Source organism: Anguilla anguilla, chromosome 9 (genome assembly GCF_013347855.1).
Source record: "Anguilla anguilla isolate fAngAng1 chromosome 9, fAngAng1.pri, whole genome shotgun sequence".
Lineage (NCBI taxonomy): Eukaryota > Metazoa > Chordata > Actinopteri > Anguilliformes > Anguillidae > Anguilla > Anguilla anguilla.
This window is the reverse complement of record NC_049209.1, coordinates 32713085-32736051: the sequence shown is the minus strand read 5'-3', so window position 1 is coordinate 32736051 and position 22967 is coordinate 32713085. Positions and strand designations below refer to the sequence as shown.

At 43.5% G+C, this 22967-nt stretch overlaps 1 protein-coding gene across 1 annotated transcript; it reads right to left on the bottom strand.

Annotated features, from left to right (window-relative positions):
* Positions 1-2838: 2838 nt before the first annotated feature.
* Positions 2839-15621, bottom strand: LOC118234937 (vascular endothelial growth factor C-like). Its single transcript, XM_035431821.1, has 7 exons — positions 14866-15621; positions 11216-11417; positions 8885-9075; positions 7979-8115; positions 6823-6926; positions 5354-5690; positions 2839-4300 (listed from the first exon to the last, which is right to left on the bottom strand). The coding sequence occupies exons 1-7, from the start codon at positions 14977-14979 to the stop codon at positions 4186-4188; spliced, it is 1200 nt and encodes a 399-aa protein (XP_035287712.1). The 5' UTR covers positions 14980-15621; the 3' UTR covers positions 2839-4185.
* Between the last annotated feature and the right edge of the window lie 7346 nt (positions 15622-22967).

Genomic DNA, 22967 nt, shown 5'->3' with positions numbered 1-22967 from the left:
AAGATGGTAGAAGACATCAAAAGAAGATTTGCATGTGACTGTGAATATTGTCTTTCATGCTTGACAAGGTCCTACATTGGGTTAATCAGGCATGCCCCCTCTGGTCAGAGAAGGGATTGCAGTAGTACCCTGAATGAAAGTGAGCAGTGAGAAAGCTTTCTAATACACTAGTCTGTGATAATTTAAAGCTACCTGACATAACTTTTCTGGAATGCTTGGATGACATTTTATTTATATTTTTTCTCTGTGCAGCTGACAGAGTTTTGGTTTGCATCCAACTTCTTTCATTTTATATGTGCTGGTGAATGTCCTAGCCTATGTGTGAGAGAGCGATGGAAAGGGTGCATGTGTGTGTCTGCCATTCTGTCTCCATTTCTCAATTTTTTAATTATACAATCTGTTGATCGATTTATGGAGGTTTATGAGCAGAGATGAAAAATAACATTTTAAATGATTGATTGAACCCCTCCTCCTTCTGATTTCATATATATACAATCTCCTTCAAGCCCTCGGGCAGAAAAGCATTTCACCTTTGTAAAACATTAATAAAGGAAAATGTTAATAAATGGGTCACAAAAACATCCATTTTGTTCACAACATTACTTGTGTCACCTGTGCACCTCTGAGAATGCTCCGACTTGTAACTGTCGGGGAAAAGTGTGCATACTTTCCCACTTACAGTGCAGTACATAGATCATTCCCCAGCCAGAGAAACATGACAAATTGTAATTGAAAGAACAGATTTGTGCCAGGACAGTGCACATGCCATTCATACGTGCTAGCATCGCGGCAGCCTCAAACCTCCAGTGCTGAATTATGAGGCAAATAACAAAGGGTCTGACATTCATGCTCATAAATCATGTTGGCTACATTCTTTAAAAAATCTGTGTGCACAAATCATACCCTCTTTTCAAATGGAGTAAAGGCTATCCTTCTACAAGTTTTCTTGAAATTCAGAGAATGTGTGATCTTTCACTTCAAAAGGTGTTTTCACTTGGCTCGGCAACAACAGGAAGCCTTTTATTTAAACTTCCACACACGATTATATAAAAGCTAAACAATTTGATGGGAACATTTTGTTCCATTTGCCAAAGAGCTATTTTAAATGAACCTTTCACACCAAAAAGCTGGACTGAAGACTCAAAACACAGAAAGAGATATCAACGAGACACTGGCCAGACAGCCATGAATGTGATTCCTTTACATTTTATCCTGGGGAGATTTGCTTATTGTTCCTAGAACCCCTGTCCCAGATGAGGAATATGAGATGAGTGTTCTGGGCTGCTCTTGACCGCTGATCGGCCCTGCTCTGTTTTCCCTGCTCTCTCTCGGTTGATTTAAGACGGGCGTACGAGGCCACGCTCTCTCTTGATTTAAGACGAGGGTGCACCGTGGCCCTTTCTCTGACGATGGCTCTGCTCTCTTTGTTTTAAAAACGAGTGCGTTGGGCTGTTCTTCTCATTCCGTGACCCCGTTCTCTCTGAATTGTGGAGCGAACGAATCCCAGTGCGCCGGAATGAATTCCCAGAATCCATCTGTGCCAGACATGGCCCGCAGCTCTGGTTCCGTAAGACTCCGCCTCCGCAATGTTAACAAAGAAAGAATTTTTTGCAAAAAGATTTATAGATATGATAACAGTCTGGCAAAATGGATTCCAGAAATTCAGGTTGCCTGCGGCTTGCTTAATTTTCTGTCATGGTTTTTTTTCTGTCATATCAGAGTTAAGGTACGGTGTTTAATCAGAACACATCCCATATGTAAAATTAAGAGGTTCTGTCACTGCATGTTTGATTTGACCAATTCCACACAGATCGAAGTCTGACCATGGTCCATAGCCTTTTATGACATATGGTCATACAACTATGGTACACATCACTGTAGTTTATATGAAAACATTTGCTGGCCCTCAATTTACACAAGAAGAGATTAGCATTGGTTTCTATTTATTTATAAAGCCCTTCTGTGTAATCTACCCCTTTATTTGTTATCACTCCTAGACTGGAAAAATGGAACTACACTCGCTCTCAGGACTGACTAACACTCAGAACTAGGAAAGATTGCTTTTAAATTCTGTGCCCCTCACACCTGGAATGATCTGAAAAAAAAGACTTAAATTGAATTCCATTGTATCACAGGGCCATTTTAGATCCCTGATCTCAGATGTGATCAATATTCAATATCAGATATTATCTCTTTTATGCTCTTTTATTTATTTTATTTCTTATGCCTCTTGTAATCTCAGCGCATTGAGAAAGAGGGTTCCTACCCTCAATTGTCCCCGAGAATCTTAAATAAAGGTTGAATGAATGAATGAATGAATGAATGAATGAATATGCTATGTGGGGAATTATTTGTTGATGATGGAACATTTATTTTAATAAATATGCATTTATTTGGTCTTATTTCCAGGGTTACATTCCGTAGCATATTATTCATACTAAATACTTTTTTTTGTTTGTTAAGTGAACATTTAATTTAATTTATCAAGTAAAATTATATGAAAAATGAAAATAAAATAAATGGTATTTCAGGAAATGTACAATTTGAATCTTATTGTGAAACCATAGTTTGACAGTCTTATAAATGAGGTTGTGAAACACGGTTGCATTCGGTCACTTTGCAAAATCATGACATTATGTGACAAAGTTTTACAAAGGCAGCATTTTTAACTACATATAGACCACTTAAAGCACAGGTGTCTAACTCCAGTCCTGGAGGGGGCGCAGTGTCTGCGGGTTTAACTCCAGTCCTGGAGGGGGCGCAGTGTCTGCGGGTCTAACTCCAGTCCTGGAGGGCTGCAATGTCTGCTGGTTTTTGGGTGTTCTCGGCAGTGTTTCATTTAAGTTCATGATTGGCTAAGGAATCCACACACCTTGTTCTGAAGGCTGTAATTGGCAGCTGATTGAAAGGAAACCACAAAAAATCTGCAGACACTGCGGCCCCCTTGGGATTCAGTTTGACACCTCTGACTTAAAGTATCTGCAGTCTGTGACATTAAACTGTTCTGTAACCCTCAAGTGAAGTACATTCAGCAAAAACCAGGGGCTCTTTCCAATCACTTATTCTATCTGTTTTGTCTCCTCAGTCCTTGACTGACCCGGAAATTGATCCAGGTCCACCATCTTTAAGGACATCTTATTAAATGCTTCATGAAGAAGCTAGGAGGCTCCTGAAGTATGCTTGAGCAAGGATACACAAGTGAATCCTTTACGGAAGCATTTTTTTTCAGAACACATGATGTATAAATGATCAACCTGTGGATCCATTCCTCCCCATCTGCCATGTTTTATAACTGACGTGGCTTCAATCTGACGCTTGACTGAACAAGGACGTTCCATTTGCCTAATATATGTTTTCTTGTTTCCTCTGGCCTTAGGTCCTTCCCTTGCATCCTCTGATGGGTGGAGCAAAGCAGCGAGGAAAGGATACAGGGATGTAAAATAAGCGATTGGAAAGAGCCCTGGGACCTCAATGTGATCAACTTCAGGAGCTGATGCAAGTATGCTGCAGGAAGTGACATCATCCTCTCGATCCAGGATGATAGGTGATTGGTTCCTGGTGTCATCGACCTGGGTCTTTAGTTCAGCAAGCTAACCGTTAATCTTTTCAGTATTTGAGCACCTTGTGAAACCTGTGGGTAAGTATGCTGTCCTTGGATTTATCTGCTTTTGTTTCTGTAAGTAAGTTATTTCTGTAAGCAGTGTCCCTCAAGAGACTGTGGCTAAATGAAACACTGTTTGAGTCACCGTATAAGGCTCACTCATTATGACCCTTTTGTCTTACCCCATTAATGTTAAAAAAACAAGTTTCTGCTGCATTGCCTGATCCTTCTCCCAAGCAGACCTGTTTTTAATTTGTAGGGTTTCCATGGCAATGTTCATCTCACCCCTGCAGTACCAGCCCTGGCACTGCTCACAAGGATGCGGACGCCAGGGAAACCACGTGTCGCATTGCTAGGCAACAGGGTCGGGTGACAAGGAGGGCTGCGGTGGCAGATTCTGGACAGGCTGTTCCTGTAGTCGCCCTTCAGTGAGGCCCTCGACCTCAAACCGCTTGGGTTAAAATCCAGCTCCCATCCGTATTGGTGAGCAATATGTACAACCTGCGTCGCCCTGGGTACTGCGAGCGGGTCCGTGTCCGTCAAAGGAAATAAATAACGATGCGATGGACGCAGGCCCCTCCTCTTTAGTTCCACTCCCCCGACCTCATGTAGTTGGGGACACAGTGACAGACATAGTGGCTGTAATAGAAGCCTGTGGGACACTTCCTGTGCGGATTCCTGCAGGGCAGCCGATAGCAGCTATTGAAGAGAGACAGACAGAGTTCAGTTCAGTTTCAGTTCAGTCACCTCCGTTACACATCGTCATTCAGTTCTTCAAAAAAAGAAAAAGTTGTAAAACCCTTTGGAGGAGCTAGTAAGTGTTACCTTATCTTTAGAAAACTGTATGGACTTTGGTGTCCTGCATGATGCTGTCTATTTTTTCTTCTAGAGTGTGATTATTTGATGATGATGATGATTATTATTATTGTTATATATGCATTTTGTAAAATTAAATGTAAGCTGGAACACAAGGAAGCCAGCGAACAAGACCAGTGTGGCTTATTCTGCTGAAAAATGTTTTCCTTTTTCCACGAAAGTCTCATTTTACAATGCATTTCGAGAACTGCTCAAGGCCCCAGAATGGCCTTCCTCTTAACCTCCTCCACCCCTGCAGTAAGCAAACTTTCTGTCAGGAAGTCCCAATAAGCCATTAGCTCTGAGCCCAAGGACAGGATGGGAGAGACCGTGCTGTGGTCAGGGCCAAGTGTTAGTGGTTATGCGGCTATTATGAGCAAGGACTTGTTTCATAATATTTCCTTGTTCTCAGGCCAGCGTTGCTTGGAAGAGTCTCGTTGCTTATTATGCTCTGAAAGCTTTTCAAAATCCACTGGAGGCCATATCCTCTCTGCCATCATTGTTTAAACGCTCTCCTTTCTTCTACAATTTCCTGTTGTGTTTGTTACGACTTGCAGCGTCTGACGCATTTTCTGACTTTGTTGTCCTGACTTAGAATGCTGTGTGAAATAGAATTACACAGATCAGCTGCCAGTGGCTTGAAGGTTTGGCTGTTTGAGTGCCTGAACGATGGTGGAACGAGGTGAGGGTGCGGTCGAGGTCGCAGTCACAGTCGTGGTCGGGGTCGCGGTTGCAGATGCAGTCGCGGTCATGGTTACGGAAGTGGTTGTAGTAGAGGTCGCGGTTGGGGTCGCGGTCAAGGTTGCAATCGCAGTCGCGATCGGGGAAGCGGTTGTAGTAGAGGTCGCGGTCGCGGTTGGGGTTGTGGTCGAGGTCGAGATTCGGGGTCGTGGTTACCTGCAGGTCTGGGGGTTGAACTTCTTGCCCTGCAGCAGGCACGTCTGGGAGCTCTCCCGGCACTGGCACAGGCAGGTCTCGGGGTTGAGGGGCTGGCTGCGGGGGCAGCTGGCGCTGCAGACGCAGCCGCACAGCTCAGGGTCCCAGCGCTGGTTGGGCGGGCAGGCCCCGGGGGCCGGCTGGCCCTCGCACACGCACTCGCAGGCCGCCTCGTCCAGCCGCCACCCCGGCCCACAGCTGGCCTCCGTCAGCCCGTTCTGGCACACGCACTCGCACCGCTCCTCGTCCAGGACCTTGCTGGGGCCACAGAGGGCCAGCAGGGCGGCGTCCAGGGGGTCTGGGGTGGGGTAGTAAACACACGGGGTGTCGATTATAATTGACTAACTTATTAACGTATTTGTAAGAGGCAACCGCCTCTTAAGCCAGGGGTGTCACACTTCAGTTCTGGAGGGCTGCAGTGTCTGCTGGTTTTCAGTGTGTCCACAGACATTGTTCTCAAGGCCTTATTTGGCTGTTGATTGAAATATCGGCAGACACTGTGGCTCTCCAGGACTGGAGTTTGACACGCTTGTTAAAAGCTCATCAGATGTAGGAACACCCTTGATATTTCATTGCCATTAAAATGCTGCATACATACTCTGCAAGTGGTTATTCAGAGTTGAAATATGATGTGTTGATCTTAGTTTTCAGGTAAGATGACATGTGGCTCTAACATTTAGTCTAAGCGTGGATGCAGCATTGCATTGTGGGTAGTTTCTAAGAAACTGACTTGCCTAAAATCTGTCATAGGGCTGCTAGGTGACTCATACTGTTAAGGCACTGTTCTAGTGCTGGAAACGACCTCATGGTCTGGTGTCTAATCTGGAACAAGTCAGCAGAAATCTCTGGTACACCATGAGACACCGTCATCCTGGTTAACAGAAAACAATCTTGTTGCTGGGCGACACACAGTTGACCTCAGTGTCACCCAAGAATGGGAGGGTTTTCTATCAGCAAGGATGACAAGGCAATCACTGCTGGTCAATCGGACACAAGTCTTAAACTAAGCTGTTCATGAAGTTTCTTCCTCCTACTCATGTCTGTGTGAGCCCCACTAGCAAACAGCAGTTTGATTAGAATTGCCAGCTGACATCACATGCTTTGCAGGAGAGCACACGCTTGTCTGTGCTATCATTACACACTGGGGTGGTAAAGGGGAAAAGCATTAAAAAATGAAATTAAATTGTTTCACTGAACAATACTGAAACTATCGTATTTTGTCAAATGTTCAAAACAAGCATGGCTTTGTTCAGTTCACGTGAATACACTCTGCTTCAGTAATAATAATAATAATAATAATAATAATAATAATAATAGTAAATGTGCTGAGAAAAAGCACACTGGTATAAATGTGTTTACAGTTAGCTGAACTCAAGGGTACCGATGCCTTAGGGGGTGCTGATGCTGGAAGGAAACGTGGGCAGGCTTACCCAGCTCAGCTGCGGACAGAGCGCTCTCGTCTTCGGATACACACTGACAACCTGTGGGATCCCAGACCAGCCCCACGTCACAGGGGGTGTCTGGGGGAGAACACCTGGGGAGGGGGGCGGAAACATGGATCATCCCGGGTCCCGGAGGCTGGAGGGGGGGTTGGGGAATGGGGTGGGGGAGTGGGAGGGTGGGGCGGAGTGCACTCCCAGAATTCCTCAAAACCTGTGGGACTCCACAGGGGTCTGCCATGAGAAATCGACCCCCCCCCCCACTCCCTGCTAGCCTGTCGCCTTCTCCGAGCAATTCAAATGAATTATGCAAGCCCCGAGGATCCAGAAGAGGGGAAAGCAATCTCTATATCACGATTCACTCCAAAAGGACTCTGAAAGGTACTCAGCGTAGGGGCAGTGGCCTATTTCCTACTTTATTTCCCTAGGAAAGTTCATGCATAATTCATTGCTGCAGGCCAGTGTCACGCCTGTCGCTAAGCAACCAACCAAAAGTCTTTTGCGTACTGTAGGCATAACAAAAAGCAAGCTGGGTTCCAGTGACTACTGAGTTTGTCTATGGCCCATATATCATTATTCTTTATGGCGAGTCTATAGCGAAAATAAAAACCAGCTTGTAGTGGTAGTGAAGTGTGGCATGTTGGTGACTGAAGGTGTAACCGAAAGATTTCAGGTGTAATCCCAGGTGCAGTTCTTCTGTATTGCCATTGAGCAAGATGTTCTTGCTGCAGTGAAATATATCCTTACATAAGTATGGATGATAATAGGGCTGCCAGGTGAAGCATGCTGTTTTTTGAGCCCAGAGAGATGGGCTTGCATTGAATCTGAAAGCGCTGGCTGGCAGCATGTTCTTCGGTGGTATGCACATGCTCGTCTTCGCTCCCTCAAATTGATGAAGACTTAGTGAAGAGCACGGCAGCAAGAAGACAGGCCTAAGAATACGACTTGATGTTCCGAATGCGGAAACAACAAAAAAAAAATCTCCCCAGTAAAATTTGTTTCACAAAACTACGTAAAGCACTGAACACTTCAAAAAATTACACGAGCCACCATACACATAGAAAAGATTAACACTCGAGGATTCAGTGCCCTTAAAAATGGTCCCGTCTTCATGTCACTTCCTGCTGGAACGCGGCGGATTACTCACAGGGAGTGGTGGAAGGCGGCCGCTCTCCGTATGATGGGGCGGAGCGGTCTCTTGGGCTGACACTCGCAGGCTGTGTGGTTGACGAAGGTTGCCATGATCACAGTGCGCTCCGACTGTGGTGGGGACAGCTGAACCAGCTGGGGAAACAGAACGTGAGGAGAGTGTTTGGCTGGAGTCAGCATCAAGCACCAAACTGCTGTTAAATAATGGTCTTGATTCGGGTTAAAACGAGTACCTACAATTTTCATGTAAACTGCTTCACAGTTTTTTTTTCTTTCCACATAGAAATATGACTAACGCAGCAGTGTAGATTATTGTATTCTGTTCATTTTGACTCCACCAAAAAATAAATGAATAAATAAATACATGTAATTAGCATTGTGCAATATGAACTCACAAAGGCAAACAAATACAGGGTTTGGGCTGTAGTGTATTATTCCACCTCTGCTCTGGGATTGATTATGCATTTTGTTCTGTTTTCAGGCCCAAAATAGTGTTTATTGTGATTGTGCGCGTGTCTGTGTATGTGTGAGAGGTTGAGAGTGACTCATGGCTTTATCTGGTGTTGGTGCAGTACTATGTGTGTGTGTGTGTGTGTGCGCGCGTGAGCGCGCGTGTGTGTATGTGTGAGAGGTACTCACGGTCTTGTTGACCAGGCTCTGGCTGGTGTTGGTGCAGAACTGTGAGTGTGTGTGTGTGTGTGTGTGTGTGTGTCAGTGGTTTAGAGGTACTCACAGTCTTGTTGACCAGGATCTGGCTGGTGTTGGTGCAGAACAGTGTGTGTGTGTGTCTGAGTGGTTTGAGGTACTCACGGCCTTGTTGACCAGACTCTGGCTGGTGTTGGTGCAGAACAGTGTGTGTGTGTGTGTGTGTGTGTGTGTGTGAGAGTGGTTTAGAGGTACTCACGGTCTTGTTGACCAGGCTCTGACTGGTGTTGGTGCAGAACAGGGCCTCGTGGTTGCAGCAGCCTCCGCAGCGGTACACAGACACACAGCGGGGCACGTAGAAGTGGCTGGTGCTCTCTGGGTACTCCTTAGACACCTCCAGACACACCTCCCGTGGGCGACAGGCCACACGCTGCATCTCCTCCATGATGGCTGCGCGGAGCACAGGGAAAAACACAACAGGCTTTCAGGGCAAAAAACAAAACAAAAGCGCAGGCGGAGTGCTTTTGAATTAGCTCCTTCTTTTAGTCCAGGGGTGCACAACTCTGGTCCTGGAGGGCTGGTCAGCGTGCTGGTTTTTGTTCCAACCAGTTACAACCACAGTTTAATTGTCTGACAGCTATATAAATTAAGCTGGTTCACTTCTGCACTTGAAAGAAGTAAAATCTTCAGGAGACACTTTCAGCGTGCGACTGTAGCTGGTCCTCATACAAATGCCAGATTTAGTTATGATTGAGCTAATTAAATAATTAAGAGCAGACGTTGGCACAAAATCCTGAAACAGATCGGCCCTTGTTGATGCACCCCTGATGTAGACATATACACGGGTAGTCATTTGTAAAAGTTTGATAACCGTATCATTCTTTCTCAGAACTGAAGAGTTCATTTAGATGATTCTCACAAGTACTTGCTGTTTAGACCCTCGAGTATCTTTCAAAAGAAAACACAGGGATGTTGTAAAAGATATTTTTTCGGCCTTAACCTTCAGATTTAACCAAATCTTTAGGGAGAGTTCAGAGGAGCCAAATGCCCGTACATGCAATGGCCTCACAATCTTCAATGCTCCTGTCTCGTAAAGTTTAATCATTCATGTTTCTATCTCGCCCAAGGACGCGCAGTCCTCAGGACACAACACTCTCCTGCGCTCGTGACCTTTTCTGTGCTAGGAGTCAATGGCTTGCAGCAGCACTCTTTTGAAGGAATGCAGATGAGTGTTGCTGGAGGACAGCTGTTTTTCGGGTTGGACCGCCTGTGTGCGAGAGCTGCCAAAAGGTCCTAAGTGCAGGCCACAGCTCCGTGTCGTCCACGCAGCTGTTCGGTCTTTACGGATGTTTCATCATAGCGCCTGACTGCTCAATTTATTTATTAGCCTCTCTTCCTGGGCTGTATTTCATACAGGAGTCCATGAGACAGGGATACAATGGGGAAAAAGCAACTCAGCTTTTTTTACATTTTCATTTGTAGGACAAGTGCGCTTCCTCTAAAGAGGTCACTCAGTTCAGTCTTCAGGCTATAACATTAAGACAGCTATATAGATATCAATCTCTATAGTCTATGGAGAGCAATAGTCGAACCTCTGGCTATTATTTGTTTTCTTACATTTTTTCTTGATCTTGTTGAACCTCAGTTATTTAAGAGCGGGGAAATTGTTGAAAAGTATGCAGCTGCTTGAACACTTGTACAGTGTAATTTTGTGACCAGGTTTGCGTTCTTGCTTCTGGACCTTGGCAAGACGGAAATAGTGGAAAAGAATGTGTTTCCTTAGTAATGTCTGTGCATTGTTTACGCACGAACACATTCATCTCGTAATGGAAAATGTCTGACCCCTGTGCTTCATTTTTTCAAGTTCCAAACATGGCTCCCATGAAAAATGACAGTAGAACCTTGTTTTAAGGGCTCCAATGGGATTCAGCAAACCCTCTGCACACCATACACATGGCTCAGGTCATCCACCCTTAGTGGAATTTCAAAATTTCACACGTGACACATGCCATAGCACGCATACCCACAGACTGTTAAGGTAGTTGAAATGCACTGAGAACGCAGGCATCCACGTGAAACAAGCAAAGAAACAAAACAAAAAAAAAAAAAAACCAAAACAAATAAATTGAAACATTTGCCAAATAAAAAATGGATTATAAGCATTCTGTTGTCATCTGCATCTATAAGCGTATATATCTTATAAGATGAATTTTATTTCCATTGCACTCAAATTCAACAGCTCTGAGGAAAGCAACCTCTACATTCACTTTGTTAAACTGTTTGCAATCTGCTCTTGAGGATAACAGCTAAACACCATATTTAATTTAATTTAAAAAAATGTAATAAATAAATAATCTTTTTTATTTTAATAAATTAGTCCATCTTGTTTTTAAGCTTTGGGCTTATCTACAGTACCACACCATATATGCCACCCTGGAAAAGACTGTCTTCAGAATAACAATAAAACAATAACTCGCTTAAAGTGGTTCCCCAACCATATTTGAGGAAAGCATCATTAGAATTTGACTGAATGCCCTCTTGACCTGGTAATAGAGCCGGAGTTATGGAGGGGAACTGGGGCCAGTCTCACCTTCTAAGGTCCCGTCGACCTTGTAGTGGGCGGCCTGGAGGGGGCTGCCCCACAGGCCCTCCTTTGGGCCGGGCGGGTAGGGGGTGGTGGGCGCCCTCTTGCGCAGGCAGTGCTGGACCAGGCTGTATTCGGGGTAAAGCATCTCCAGGAGCTCGTCCACGCTGGTCACCCCGTCCAGGCGGCTCTCTCCCACACTGCCAAGCTGAGGGCATGGAAATGCATTGCCATGGTTACAGTGCCACACCCACCAGGCCAGCGGGTCCCGAACCAGGGGTCCCCAATCTCATCCAAAAAGGGCCGGTGTGGGTGCCCTGGGCCCAGCACTATGACGCCTGATTCAAATAATTGACTAATTATGGTCTTCATTCAAGGCTTTTATACGCAGAATCAGGTGTCTTAGTGTTGGGATAAAACAACGACCTGCACCCACACCGGGCCTTTTTATATAAGATTGGAGACCCCTGTCCTGGACTGTATTACAGGCATATTCTACATTTAATATGAATATACTGTGTAATATAGGATATAATATATAAGTATAAAAATGTGTCATGAAAAATATAATGATTGTTTGAGCAGCTGAGTGGGGAACAATTTGTTGAGGTGCACAATTAGTTTCTGGACAGAAACTAGGGCAATTTTGTAGGAGACCTGCTCAATTTCCTTATAGTTCCTTCCGGACTGAAGAAACTCAGGTTCAGAAGCATGGAGTTGAGATGAGGGGGGGAGGCCATGAAAACATTTGTGTCAGAAAATGCTTTCGAATGAAATTGTGAAACTGGGTGATGTGTGTATTAATCATCCAGGGGAAATATTACCATTATGCCACTCTAGGACATAGGCCAGAAACAGGGTGTATTTTTATTATTTTTTGTCCATATATTATTTCTGTGCTAAGATACCCTTACCATGGTGTGCCCGTAACCACGATGATTTACATCCCTTACATTTTTTCATGTTACGTATTTATACAGCTGGATATTTGCTGAGGTCGTTGAAGTTTAGTACCTTGCTCAAGTGTATAACAGCAGTGTCTTGCCAAGGAATAAACTAAGCTAAATCTTTTGGCTGTCAGCCTGGTTCACTTTCCTGTGCTCGGAAGTGTGTGTATATGTGTGTGTGTGCGTGTGTGCGTGATTGTGTTTGATTGCAGCTGAACCCTGATGTTAAATTCACATCACATGACATTTGGAGAAATTAGTTGTTGTCAGAGATGTGTTTGTATTACAGGGGATATGCAGGTAAGTCTGCTACTGCACATATATGGAATCATAAACCAGCTCTTTCAGATGTCCCAGAATCATATTTTTAAAAATTTTTCTAAGTGCTATAACAATTTGTTGCCCCACTACTGAAATAAACCATTTATACTGAATATACAGTAATTTATCACTGATTTAAGATGCACAAATCAACAAAATTAAATTATGTCTCCGATGCACAAAAACAACAAAAAATTTCCCCCGTGGTCACACCAGTGGTCACATGATAAATATCTGTACTTTTATCATTTCAACAGCTTGTAGCACTTCCAGCTACACATTTCCTCCATGTTTTTTTTCATGTGAAATCAGAATAAAATGTGACTTTCTGAGCAGGGTGTTGTGCAGCAGGTGATGCTCACAGGTGAGTATACCTGAGCAACAGGTGAACCCACATGTCCGGAAACCTAGCCACTCATGAGCAATCTGAGCCGGAAGGGCCATGCGAGTCACTCCGCCCTCTGAAGGAGAGTGATCTGATTAGCTGCCACGCAGGAAGCCAGGGTCAGTGGAGGAGAAAGGGCACGCCCTCACCCCCTGCTATTGGACGCTCGAGTGAAGCGAGGACTCTGGCTGAGAGGATCACAGGGACCAGGGTCCTGCTGTAGACACAGCAGAGCGTCACTGTCTGACAGCTGAGCAGAGGAACCGAGTGCGTGGTGCGTATGTGTTTGGATCTAACATCTGCTGCTCTGAGCACAGTGCCTGAGGTATTCAAAAATATTTGTGTTTGTGTCTGTGTGTGTGTGTGTGTGTTTGTGTGTGAGAGAGAGAGAGGGAGCAAGAGAGAGAGAGAGAGAGAGAGAGAGAGAGAGATAGTGTGTGTTTGGGTATGTACTGTATGCAGTGCATTTGCTTCCCTTGGCCTCTCTGGCCGGTCACAGGGAGAACAGCCAGCTGCTTCAGAGCCAACAAACATGCACCTGCCCTTCCTTCCCTCCTTCCTTCCATCCTTCCTTCCTTAATTGCTCTTTATTTTTCGCCGTAACTCTGGGTTGATTTAAACACACACTGCATGCCTCTCTGTCCCTCCTCTATAAAACACTGCACTCTGGACTGCTCCCCTTCTTCTGATATGTGCTATCATATTACAGTGGTGTGAAAGCCTGCCCTGAAAGAGCACACACACACACACACACCCACACACACACACGCACACGCACACGCACACACACACACACACGCATACACATACACACACTCATGCCCACATATGCATGCACACATATACATACACACATTATGCATGCACACTGCGCACACACACACACACACATGCATGCACACATATACATACACACATTATGCATGCACACTGCACACACACACATGCACACATATGCATGAACACATATACATACACACATTATGCATGCACACTGCACACTGCACACACACACACACACATGCATGCACACCCACATACACACACACTTTCACACACATACACACACACACACATGCACATCCACATAAGCATGCACATACACACAATACAAATGCATACATACATGCATGCAGAACCGCAAACACGTAAACCCATAGAGCCGGATATAAACAGACACACACGCATACACACATTACAAATGCATACATACAGGCATGCAAAAATGCAAACACGTTAACGGATACAGCTGCGTATAGGGGAGTGTAGCATAGTGGGTAAGGAACTGGGCTTGTAACCAAAAGGTCGCAGGTTCGATTCCCGGGTAAGGACACTACCCTTGTACCCTTGCGCAAGGTACTTAACCTGCATTGCTTCAGTATATATATCCAGCTGTATAAATGGATGCAATGTAAAATGCTATGTAAAAAGTTGTGTAAGTCGCTCTGGATAAGAGCGTCTGCTAAATGCCTCTAATGTAATGTAATGTATAAACAGATACACATGCACATGCCTGCATGCTAAAATGTAAGCATGTAAACCCATTCAGCAGCATATAAACAGACGCACACGCACACACTCAACACAAACACATCCGTACACACATACAGAACCGTGACCACGTACACCCGTACAGCCGCGTATAAACAAACGCACACGCACACACAGTCATCTGCACACTTTTTTTCAGCTCTGCAGTCAAGTTAGGAAGCAGTTAAAGGAACGCAGGCACACACCCACACCGTGAGGCCCTCCGCGTTTCAGAAAGGAAAACGGAGAGAGGGAGAGCCTGGAGACGAACGAAGAGAGGGAAGCGCGCCGAGCTGTCGAATTACCGCCCTTCGCCGCGCTAATCAGGATGGCGCTAATGTTTCGGGGGCGGGGGGGGGGGGAATTAAGTTCGTACCGCGGTGTCCGCATACTGGGCACCACGCCGCGCGAAGCCGACAGCTGCCACCTGCGAGACAATGCCGCGGCGGGGTTTCCGCCCATCGCTCTCTCACCTCTGTGTCCTCCGTGTCCCCGGCGGCCTCGTAGTAGTCCTGTCCGAAGCCGTAGCCGCGAGCGAGAGCCAGCGCGCCCGCGATCCACACGGCGGCCGTGAAAAACATCCACATAGTGCCCCAGTGGCCGGCGGAGGAGGGGGGGGGGCCAGGGGGCGGGTGGGCGTGGTTTCGTCGGGTGGCGCAGACGGATCAGTGGAGGAACCGCGCTCCCAGCTCTCTCATCCCGGCGCGCGGGAGCTCCGCTGTCACTGTCGAACCCGAGCCCAGATCAGCCCCAGGCACCAGCGCTCAGACGCAGCATTGTGAGGGCGAGCTCTCCCCCTCTCTGGCACTCTCCTTTTCTCTCCCTCTCTCTCTCTCTCTTTCTTTCTCGCTCTCCTCATTCAGTGTCGGCGAACATCTCGTGTTCCTGTTTTGTGTCCTCCCGCTGCTCCTCTGGGGAAATCCCGGGCTCTTGCGCCAGACTCGGTGATTTAAAGGTGAGCGGAGGAGGAGGAGGAGGAGGAGGTGAGGAAGGGGGGACACTGAGCCTGGTCTGTCCTCTCCACCGGCCGCCAGGATGCGGGAGCGCTCAGCCCTGTCTCCTGTCGAACGGAGAGAAGAGAAGTGTGAGCAGCCGTCTGTGATTGCAGGCTTGGAGGAGTGGACGTTTCTCTCTCTCTCACACTCTCTCTCTTTCCCTCTTCCTTTTCTCTCTCTTGCTCCTCTCTCACTCTCTCTCTCATTCTCTCTCTCTTTCGCTTTCTCTCTCTCTCTCTCTCCAGCACTTTGCTTCCCTTTTCTCTTGAACACATTCACAATGCAGAGGGATTCTGTCTGGGAGGAGCTCTCTTCTCCTTTTCAAGGGTTTGTGTGTGTATGTGTGCATGTATGCATGTGTGTGCGTTTGTGTGTGTGTGTGTGTGTGTGTGTGTCTATGAGTGTGTGTATGTATGTGTGTGCATGTACACGAGTGTATGTGTTTATACTGTGTGTTACATTTTGTGTGTGTGTGTACGCTACACAAGTGTATGTTTATAATGTATGCATCATTTTGTGTATGTGTGTGTGTGCATTGTTTTTGTGCATGCATGCAGGTACATGTCTTCATTATATGTGTACATGCATCTGCACACATGGCGATGTGTCGTGAGTTGTAGCAGTGTGTGTGTATGTGAGTGTGAGTGTGTGAGCTTAATACAGAACATGCTTAGGTAGTACAGTACAGTGTGCTGGGGCAGTACAGTAAGTGGTAAGGGAATTAGACTGTGCTGAGGCAGTACAGTAAGTGGTAAGGGAATTAGACTGTGCTGAGGCAGTACAGTAAGTGGTAAGGGAATTAGACTGTGCTGAGGCAGTACAGTAAGTGGTAAGGGAATTAGACTGTGCTGGGGCAGTACAGTAAGTGGTAAGGTAATTAGACTGTGCTGGGGCAGTACAGTAAGTGGTAAGGGAATTAGACTGTGCTGGGGCAGTATAGTCTGTTGGGTCAATATAAAACATTTTGAGGCTTTATGTAGTGTGTAGGCGAAACTATTACATGTTGGTCTAGGGCATGCTGGGACATGTAGAGTAGGCAGCACTGTGTGTGCTGGGCAGTAAAATGTGTCTTGAGGCTGTAGAGTGCGTTTAGGCAGGAGAGCTGGGTGCAGTAGTATGAAGTTTGTCTGGCTGTATAGAGCAGTGGTAACCGACCCTGTTCCTAGAGATCTACCGTCCTGTAGGTTTTCATTTCAACACTAATTTGGCACACGTGACTAAACTAATTGGCAGCTCAATGCAGATCCTTAGCTGTTGAATGAGGTGTGCTTTGTTAGGGTTGGAGTGAAAACCTACAGGACAGTAGATCTCCAGGAACAGGGTTGGCTGCGACTGGTATAGACCGTGCATAGCTATTAGAGAACAATATGCTTAAATAATATTAAGTGTGTTGAGGCTGTAGAATGTTTAAGCAGTATAAGTTATGCTGAATTAGTATGAAGTAGTATGAAATGTGATGGGCTGTACAGAGTATTTAGGCAGTATAGGACATGCTGAAGTAGTATTAAGTGTATTGTATCTGTGTTTAAGTAGTATAGAGCATGCTGAAATAGTGTGAGGTAGGTGCTCTCTCTAAACCACCTGACCATCTCAGGAGAGCACTTGTGCTCTAAAAATAGAGAATGAGAATGAAATGCCTTTCCACAGCACCCTTAACGAAGAGTTTCCCTGCACTGCATGTGTGTGTGTATGCCTGTGTGTGTGTATGTGAACAACTCTTTTACCTCTCCTTGAACCAACTCTTACAACCCCCAAATTGTGGATCCTCTTTGGTGGTACACCTGATTTTAAGATGTGGACAGGACCTCTTTGTTGGTAATCAATTGTCCACATGTTTTTCCATTTAAAGGTTTTAATAAGGGTATAAAAGATGAACAACTTTTTTCTGTTTTAATTTGCCCCTTATGTATACAAATTCTGTTAATATAACTTTTTGTTATATGTATTTAAAACAGTATCTGTTTGTGTGCAGTGCAGGCTTTGGGGCTGTATAACTGAATCATGACTGTACCACTGCAGTCATTTAATAATATGAATGTATTATTATTATTATTTTTTATTTCTTTTTCTCTCATCCTCCTTAGAGTAACCATGCTGCCGAGCTTGATGTTCATATCCTGTCATTTCTAGATTCATTCATTCTGGCAAAATGACCTCGTTCAGAGCTATGGAGTACTCAAACATAAACACACAGTTATTCTCAGCGGTGCTTTTTGCTCTATTTACCTTCTGAAAAAGTTCTTTATTACTTGATTAGTAAATGAAAAATTCAAGACGGGAATATAAAATGAAATATGAAGATAGGCGGCACGGTGGTGCAGTGGGTAGCACTGTCGCCTCACAGCAAGAAGGTTTGATTCCCTACCTGGGAATCAAACCTGCAACCTTTAGGTTGCAAGGCTTGCTCCTTACCCATTAAATAATAAAACTGCAGACACTAAATTGCCCGTAAGTATGAGTGTGTGAGTGAATGGTGTGTGTGCCCTGTAATAGATTGGTGACCGGTCCAAGATGTATTCCTGCCTCTCGCCCAATGCACGCTGGAATAGGCTTCCCCCCTCCCCCCCTCATATTATAATAAAAATAAAATGAGCTCTGAAGCTCAAATATGAAACATGAATACAGATGTACAAATGCTGAAACACGAAGCTGCCCATCCAGTTATTGAAAGCTATGATACTTTATCCCCAAAATGCTGAACCTCAACACACTGTGTCTTCCTCATGTCTGAGATACCTATCTGTCTGGAGCCACTGGCAGACTGGCACAAGGACAAGGTTAATCATGAGCCCGAACCAAACGATTGAAAAGTCAAGGGTCATGCGACGATCACAGAACACTGCAATTTCCAAGGAGATTTGTGATAACCATGCATTCTATGTTCATTATGGGACATTTGAGAAACTGTGACTATGTTCTTTTTCTGTCCGAGGACAGTAATAGGTCCCGTTCGAATGTGAGTGTGTGCTGAATGTGTCTGTGATATCTATCGGAACACGATGATTCTCCTCGTGACGGGGGAGCGAGTTACAGCATGCCCTCGCCGTGGCGACACAGGAATCTCGGTCTGGGAGGGCGGGCGAAGGATCGGCGGGGTTCTGGTGCAACGTCTGACGTGTAACGAATGAGCAATGGGGAGCCAGAGATTAGAATATTACAATGAAAAAAAAAACTGCATTCAATGGCTTACCCTTACCCCACTCCATTTCTGAAATGACTCTCTTCACTGAATTACCCTTATTACAGTTAACAAATATTTTCTGTGGCAACACTATAGTTTCATGTCAAATTAATGTAGGTATGAATAATCTCTTGTGTCATAAATATTATTCAATTATTTGATGATTAAGGATTATATTTGAGCCAGTATTGCTTACCTCGTTACACATACACATGCAGGCACACACACACACACACACACATACACACACACACGCACATGCACACGCACACACACACAGGGGCACATTATTGTCTGCTTTGCCTGGACAAGGAGAAGGAGGCAACATTTGCATTCCATTCATTCTCCGGCATGACAGTTAAACCTGAGCACAGCGTTGCACCATCCAAGCCCACATTTGGCACCTCTCTCACCAAACCCGCTGTCAACAGATTTAATTGTGCCAATTGGGGATGTTGCTTCCAGCAACTTTTAATAGCTTGTGCAATTTGAACAATATAAATATCACAGTTCGTGCTCTGACCAACATGTGGAGCATGCTATTAATCTTTGTGCATGTGGACCAGACATGATAACCAGCTATATACCGTCTACCAATGCAGCACTTTGTAGACAGCAAGTCTAGAAAAGATGTACACTTAGAAGAATCATGTATATACTTTATCTACAGTGCATGTTTATAAGCTTTCATAAGTTATGCATAACCCTGGAGAGAGATTTCAATAACTCTTTATTTAGCTTGACAAGAGCCAGTAAGATCCACTTGTAATCATAACAATGTTTATCTCCATGAGAAATACTTATGTCAGGCACTGTGAGGTGGTACAAGTAAATTAGTGCTACAGTATGTAGACATTATGCAGACTTTTTTTATACGAACAATGTTTTACCCGGTTTCTGGGTTTCCTTTTATTGGAGTCAGTGTTGCAACATTGTTTCTTCACTGTGCTTAGAGTCTATAAAGTGTAAGTGGGGTAAAAGAGTTAGTTATGTCATTTATACAGTTTATGTAATCATAACCTGAAAGGTCTTTTTATAAAGCTTGCTTTAGTGCAATTAAAAAGAAGCATCGGTGTCTCTCTATGGCTATTAGATACATGGAACTCATGCAAGTATGCAACCACACACACACACTCCCTTCCCCACCTGATATGACCATGCTTACAGTTCAGTCACAAAGGTCAAAGAAGGCTGTCAGTCCCCGAACTCTTAAAAACATACAGCCAGTGATGTCAGCCCAAAAACATCCTCTAGTAAGGAGAAATTTAGAAATCTGACAAGCAACACATTCCTTCCCGCCACAGGAAATGACACGGTGGCCCACAGGTTCACCTCCCTCGCACATATACACTGGCAGACAACGAAGACAGGAATGCGTTTCCCTCTGCAGGTAATGCATCCCAGGGGCATGCCTTCATTATGGAAGCATGAAAGCTAAGGGGACATGATTTAGAGATTCTCTGTCCACACATTACACATTTATTGGGTATCATTGATATTATGATGATGATGATGTTGCTGATGATGATGATGATGATGATGATGATTATTATTATTAGCATAAACCTATAATTTTGGAGTAAAATAAGAGGAAAAAAGAAAAATATTCAGGACTCTTCATAGAAATAATCATCATCATGGTCAAAAACAACCATAATAATAGAAATGATAAAAATCATTGTGGTCATATTTTAATTTCATGTATTGTGATGCCTATGACAGTTAAAATCATTTCTCTGCAATAGGTCTGTTTGCATTACTGTTACTCTCTACCATGCTATAAGTTCATAAGGCCTCTTTAGCTGTTTTCATTTTGCCTTAGCTCCTCCTGACTTTTAGCCGATAGATACTTTGACAGGTTAATGGCAGATTATATGGAGAGTAAAAATACATTGCATGAGTCTTGGCTGTACATCAAGAGCAGCATGAGGCAACACAGCTGCACAGAGTTTTTTTGAATGGAGGAAAACAATATAGAACAATTGATATAGAAGAGGAATAATACTTATAATAGTGAAAAAGTTGGTGGCTAGTTACAATTTAGCAGAATTTCACAGCATTCATGTCATTTCTGCATTAATTAAACAATTAAAAATCTCTATTGCAGTAAGCAATAAGGAGGATTGTTTTTCTTGGAATTCACACTGAAAGAGCAAAAAAAGCAAGACATTTCAGGATTATCTATCATGAGAGCTAATATTCACCCTGACATATAAAACAAAGTGTATTGAAAATAAACTTCAACTTAAAAAGGTTTGTTTATAGTGTCTGATCTGAATAAAATCACACTGAACTGAACTAAGTAACACAGACATTATAAAGCAATAAATGAGCAACAGTTTTTGTTCTAAGAACAGGTCATTTTCTTAAATTTATCGGAACTATTTTATTCATTTGCCAGATGTATTATACAAATTAAACAAACAATTGTATAATAACTTATCATAAACAGCATAGCTTATCCTATTTTGAATTTTGAAATGTATTTTAGCATATATGTATTTCATACGTATTGTAAGTCGCTTTGGATAAAAGTGTCTGCTAAATAAATGCAATGTAATGTTATTATTATTATTATTATTATTATTGTTGTTGCTGTTGTTGTTAATAGTAATTATTGCTTATTTATATCTATTTATTTATTTTTATTTTTTGTATACCACTGTGCCACCTAGAAGTTATAAGATGTATATGTAGTGTATTTTTGTCTATCGCCGTAGGCATGCAAGAAAGGCTTGCCAAACACTGATTAACATGTAAAGCCTGTGTGGCTTTATGTCCTTAGCAACTGCTACTGTTGTGCTGATAATAGCAGAAACATTGCAGAGCTCTATTTGTTTTTTTTTCCAGTCTTTTCCTTTCTTTTTAAACCACAGCCATTGAGATATTTATTTATGTTATTATATAGTTTTGACAATAACATTGAGATATTTCAGGAAATGAATGGGACAGGGAAGAGCACTGCATGCGAGTGTGTTGCCAAGCAATATGATCCTTGCAATGTATGTAGTGCATAAAATTATACTCAAAACTCATAACAAATAAAAAAGAAAACACAGACACAGCCTTTTCTGGTTATTGGAAAAACTGCAACATATATATGTCATTGGACTAGGTCTGTCGCACTCAACAATACATATGATTTGAATTATTAGGAAAGAACTAGTTGACTTTAAAAGTTTGAGTGACTGATTGATTGATAGCTGGAAATTCTTTACTTCATACTTTGCATTAAAAAACTTTGTATTATCGGTATATTTATGGTGTGATTGTTGAGTTACATGCAGAAATCTGTGTGTTGTTTGGAGAGAATGCTCTGTGCTTGTACACTACTGGTCTTATTGCATTTGCAATTCTTTATTTTCTCAAAAATTTCAAGCGTTCATTCATCAGGCAACGTTCAGTCATCAGCTGTCGTTAGTGAATGTGCAGTCATCAGTGAATGTTTAGCCTTTAGTGAATGTTTACTCATCAGTTTCCGACAGTCGTTCATAATGATGTGCAGATAGAGTAATTTGAGGGAGAGAACTGGCTGTGGGAGGATTGTGGTTTCTGTGGGCACGATGATGACTTCAGCTGCAATCCTGGATTACATGATCCGCTCCGGATTAGTTCCAGTCAGGGCAGGTCAGAGATTTTTTCCGGAAAACCCAAGGGATAGTTTTCCACTGTGGCCCGTTTTCGTAACTGTGTGTGTACATGCGTGTGTGCATGTGCGTGTGTGTGTGTACATGTGTGTGTGCCTGTGTGCATGTGTGTGTTCATGTGTACGTGTGCGTGTTTGCATGTGTGTGTACGTGCGAGTGTGTGTTTAGTATCTGTAGAAAAAAATGCTGGAAGCAAATGATGTGGTTAACTTTTCATTTAAATAATTTGCTACAGTTCCCTTTACCTATTGCTTATTTTAACTTCATTTGTGATTGATAACATATTTTACAAAAAAAAAGTAATCCTTGTATTTTACTTAGTAATTAGTTTAATATATGTTTTATGTTTAACTCTGGCCATATTGGACTCATTTAAACTCTGTTAGAGTCGAGTTAACACTGGGCACTACTGTGTTCCTATCTCTAGCTCAAATGGAGTTTGCTTACCAAATGAAATACACATTCGTAATTCATAATGGCAAAAAGTGTCAGCTAAATGACAAAATTATATTTGTTATTGCTTTAAAATTCTTCTGGCTTTTCCCTATGTCATACACTAATAAGTTCCTAAACAAAAAAATTGAATACTCACACAACAAATATATTGTCTAGCTCTTAACATCAACATCTTAGAAACAGAATATCACAGTGCCCTCTTCATCACAGTCTATTCTCATTGTCAGGTCAGGGATATATTTGAATTAAACTGCCCCCTTTTAATATTCCTTCTTTCTTTTGCTGAAATGCACTTA

Coding starts and splice junctions, on each gene's coding strand:
- LOC118234937 (XM_035431821.1), bottom strand. CDS start 14,979: ATGTGGATGTTTTTCACGGCCGCCGTGTGGATCGCGGGCGCGCTGGCT. Junction 5,691..6,822: donor TCTGTCCGCAGCTGAGCTGG/GTAAGCCTGCCC, acceptor ACCCCACCCCAG/ACCCCCTGGACGCCGCCCTG. Junction 4,301..5,353: donor TTCAACCCCCAGACCTGCAG/GTAACCACGACC, acceptor TCTCTTCAATAG/CTGCTATCGGCTGCCCTGCA.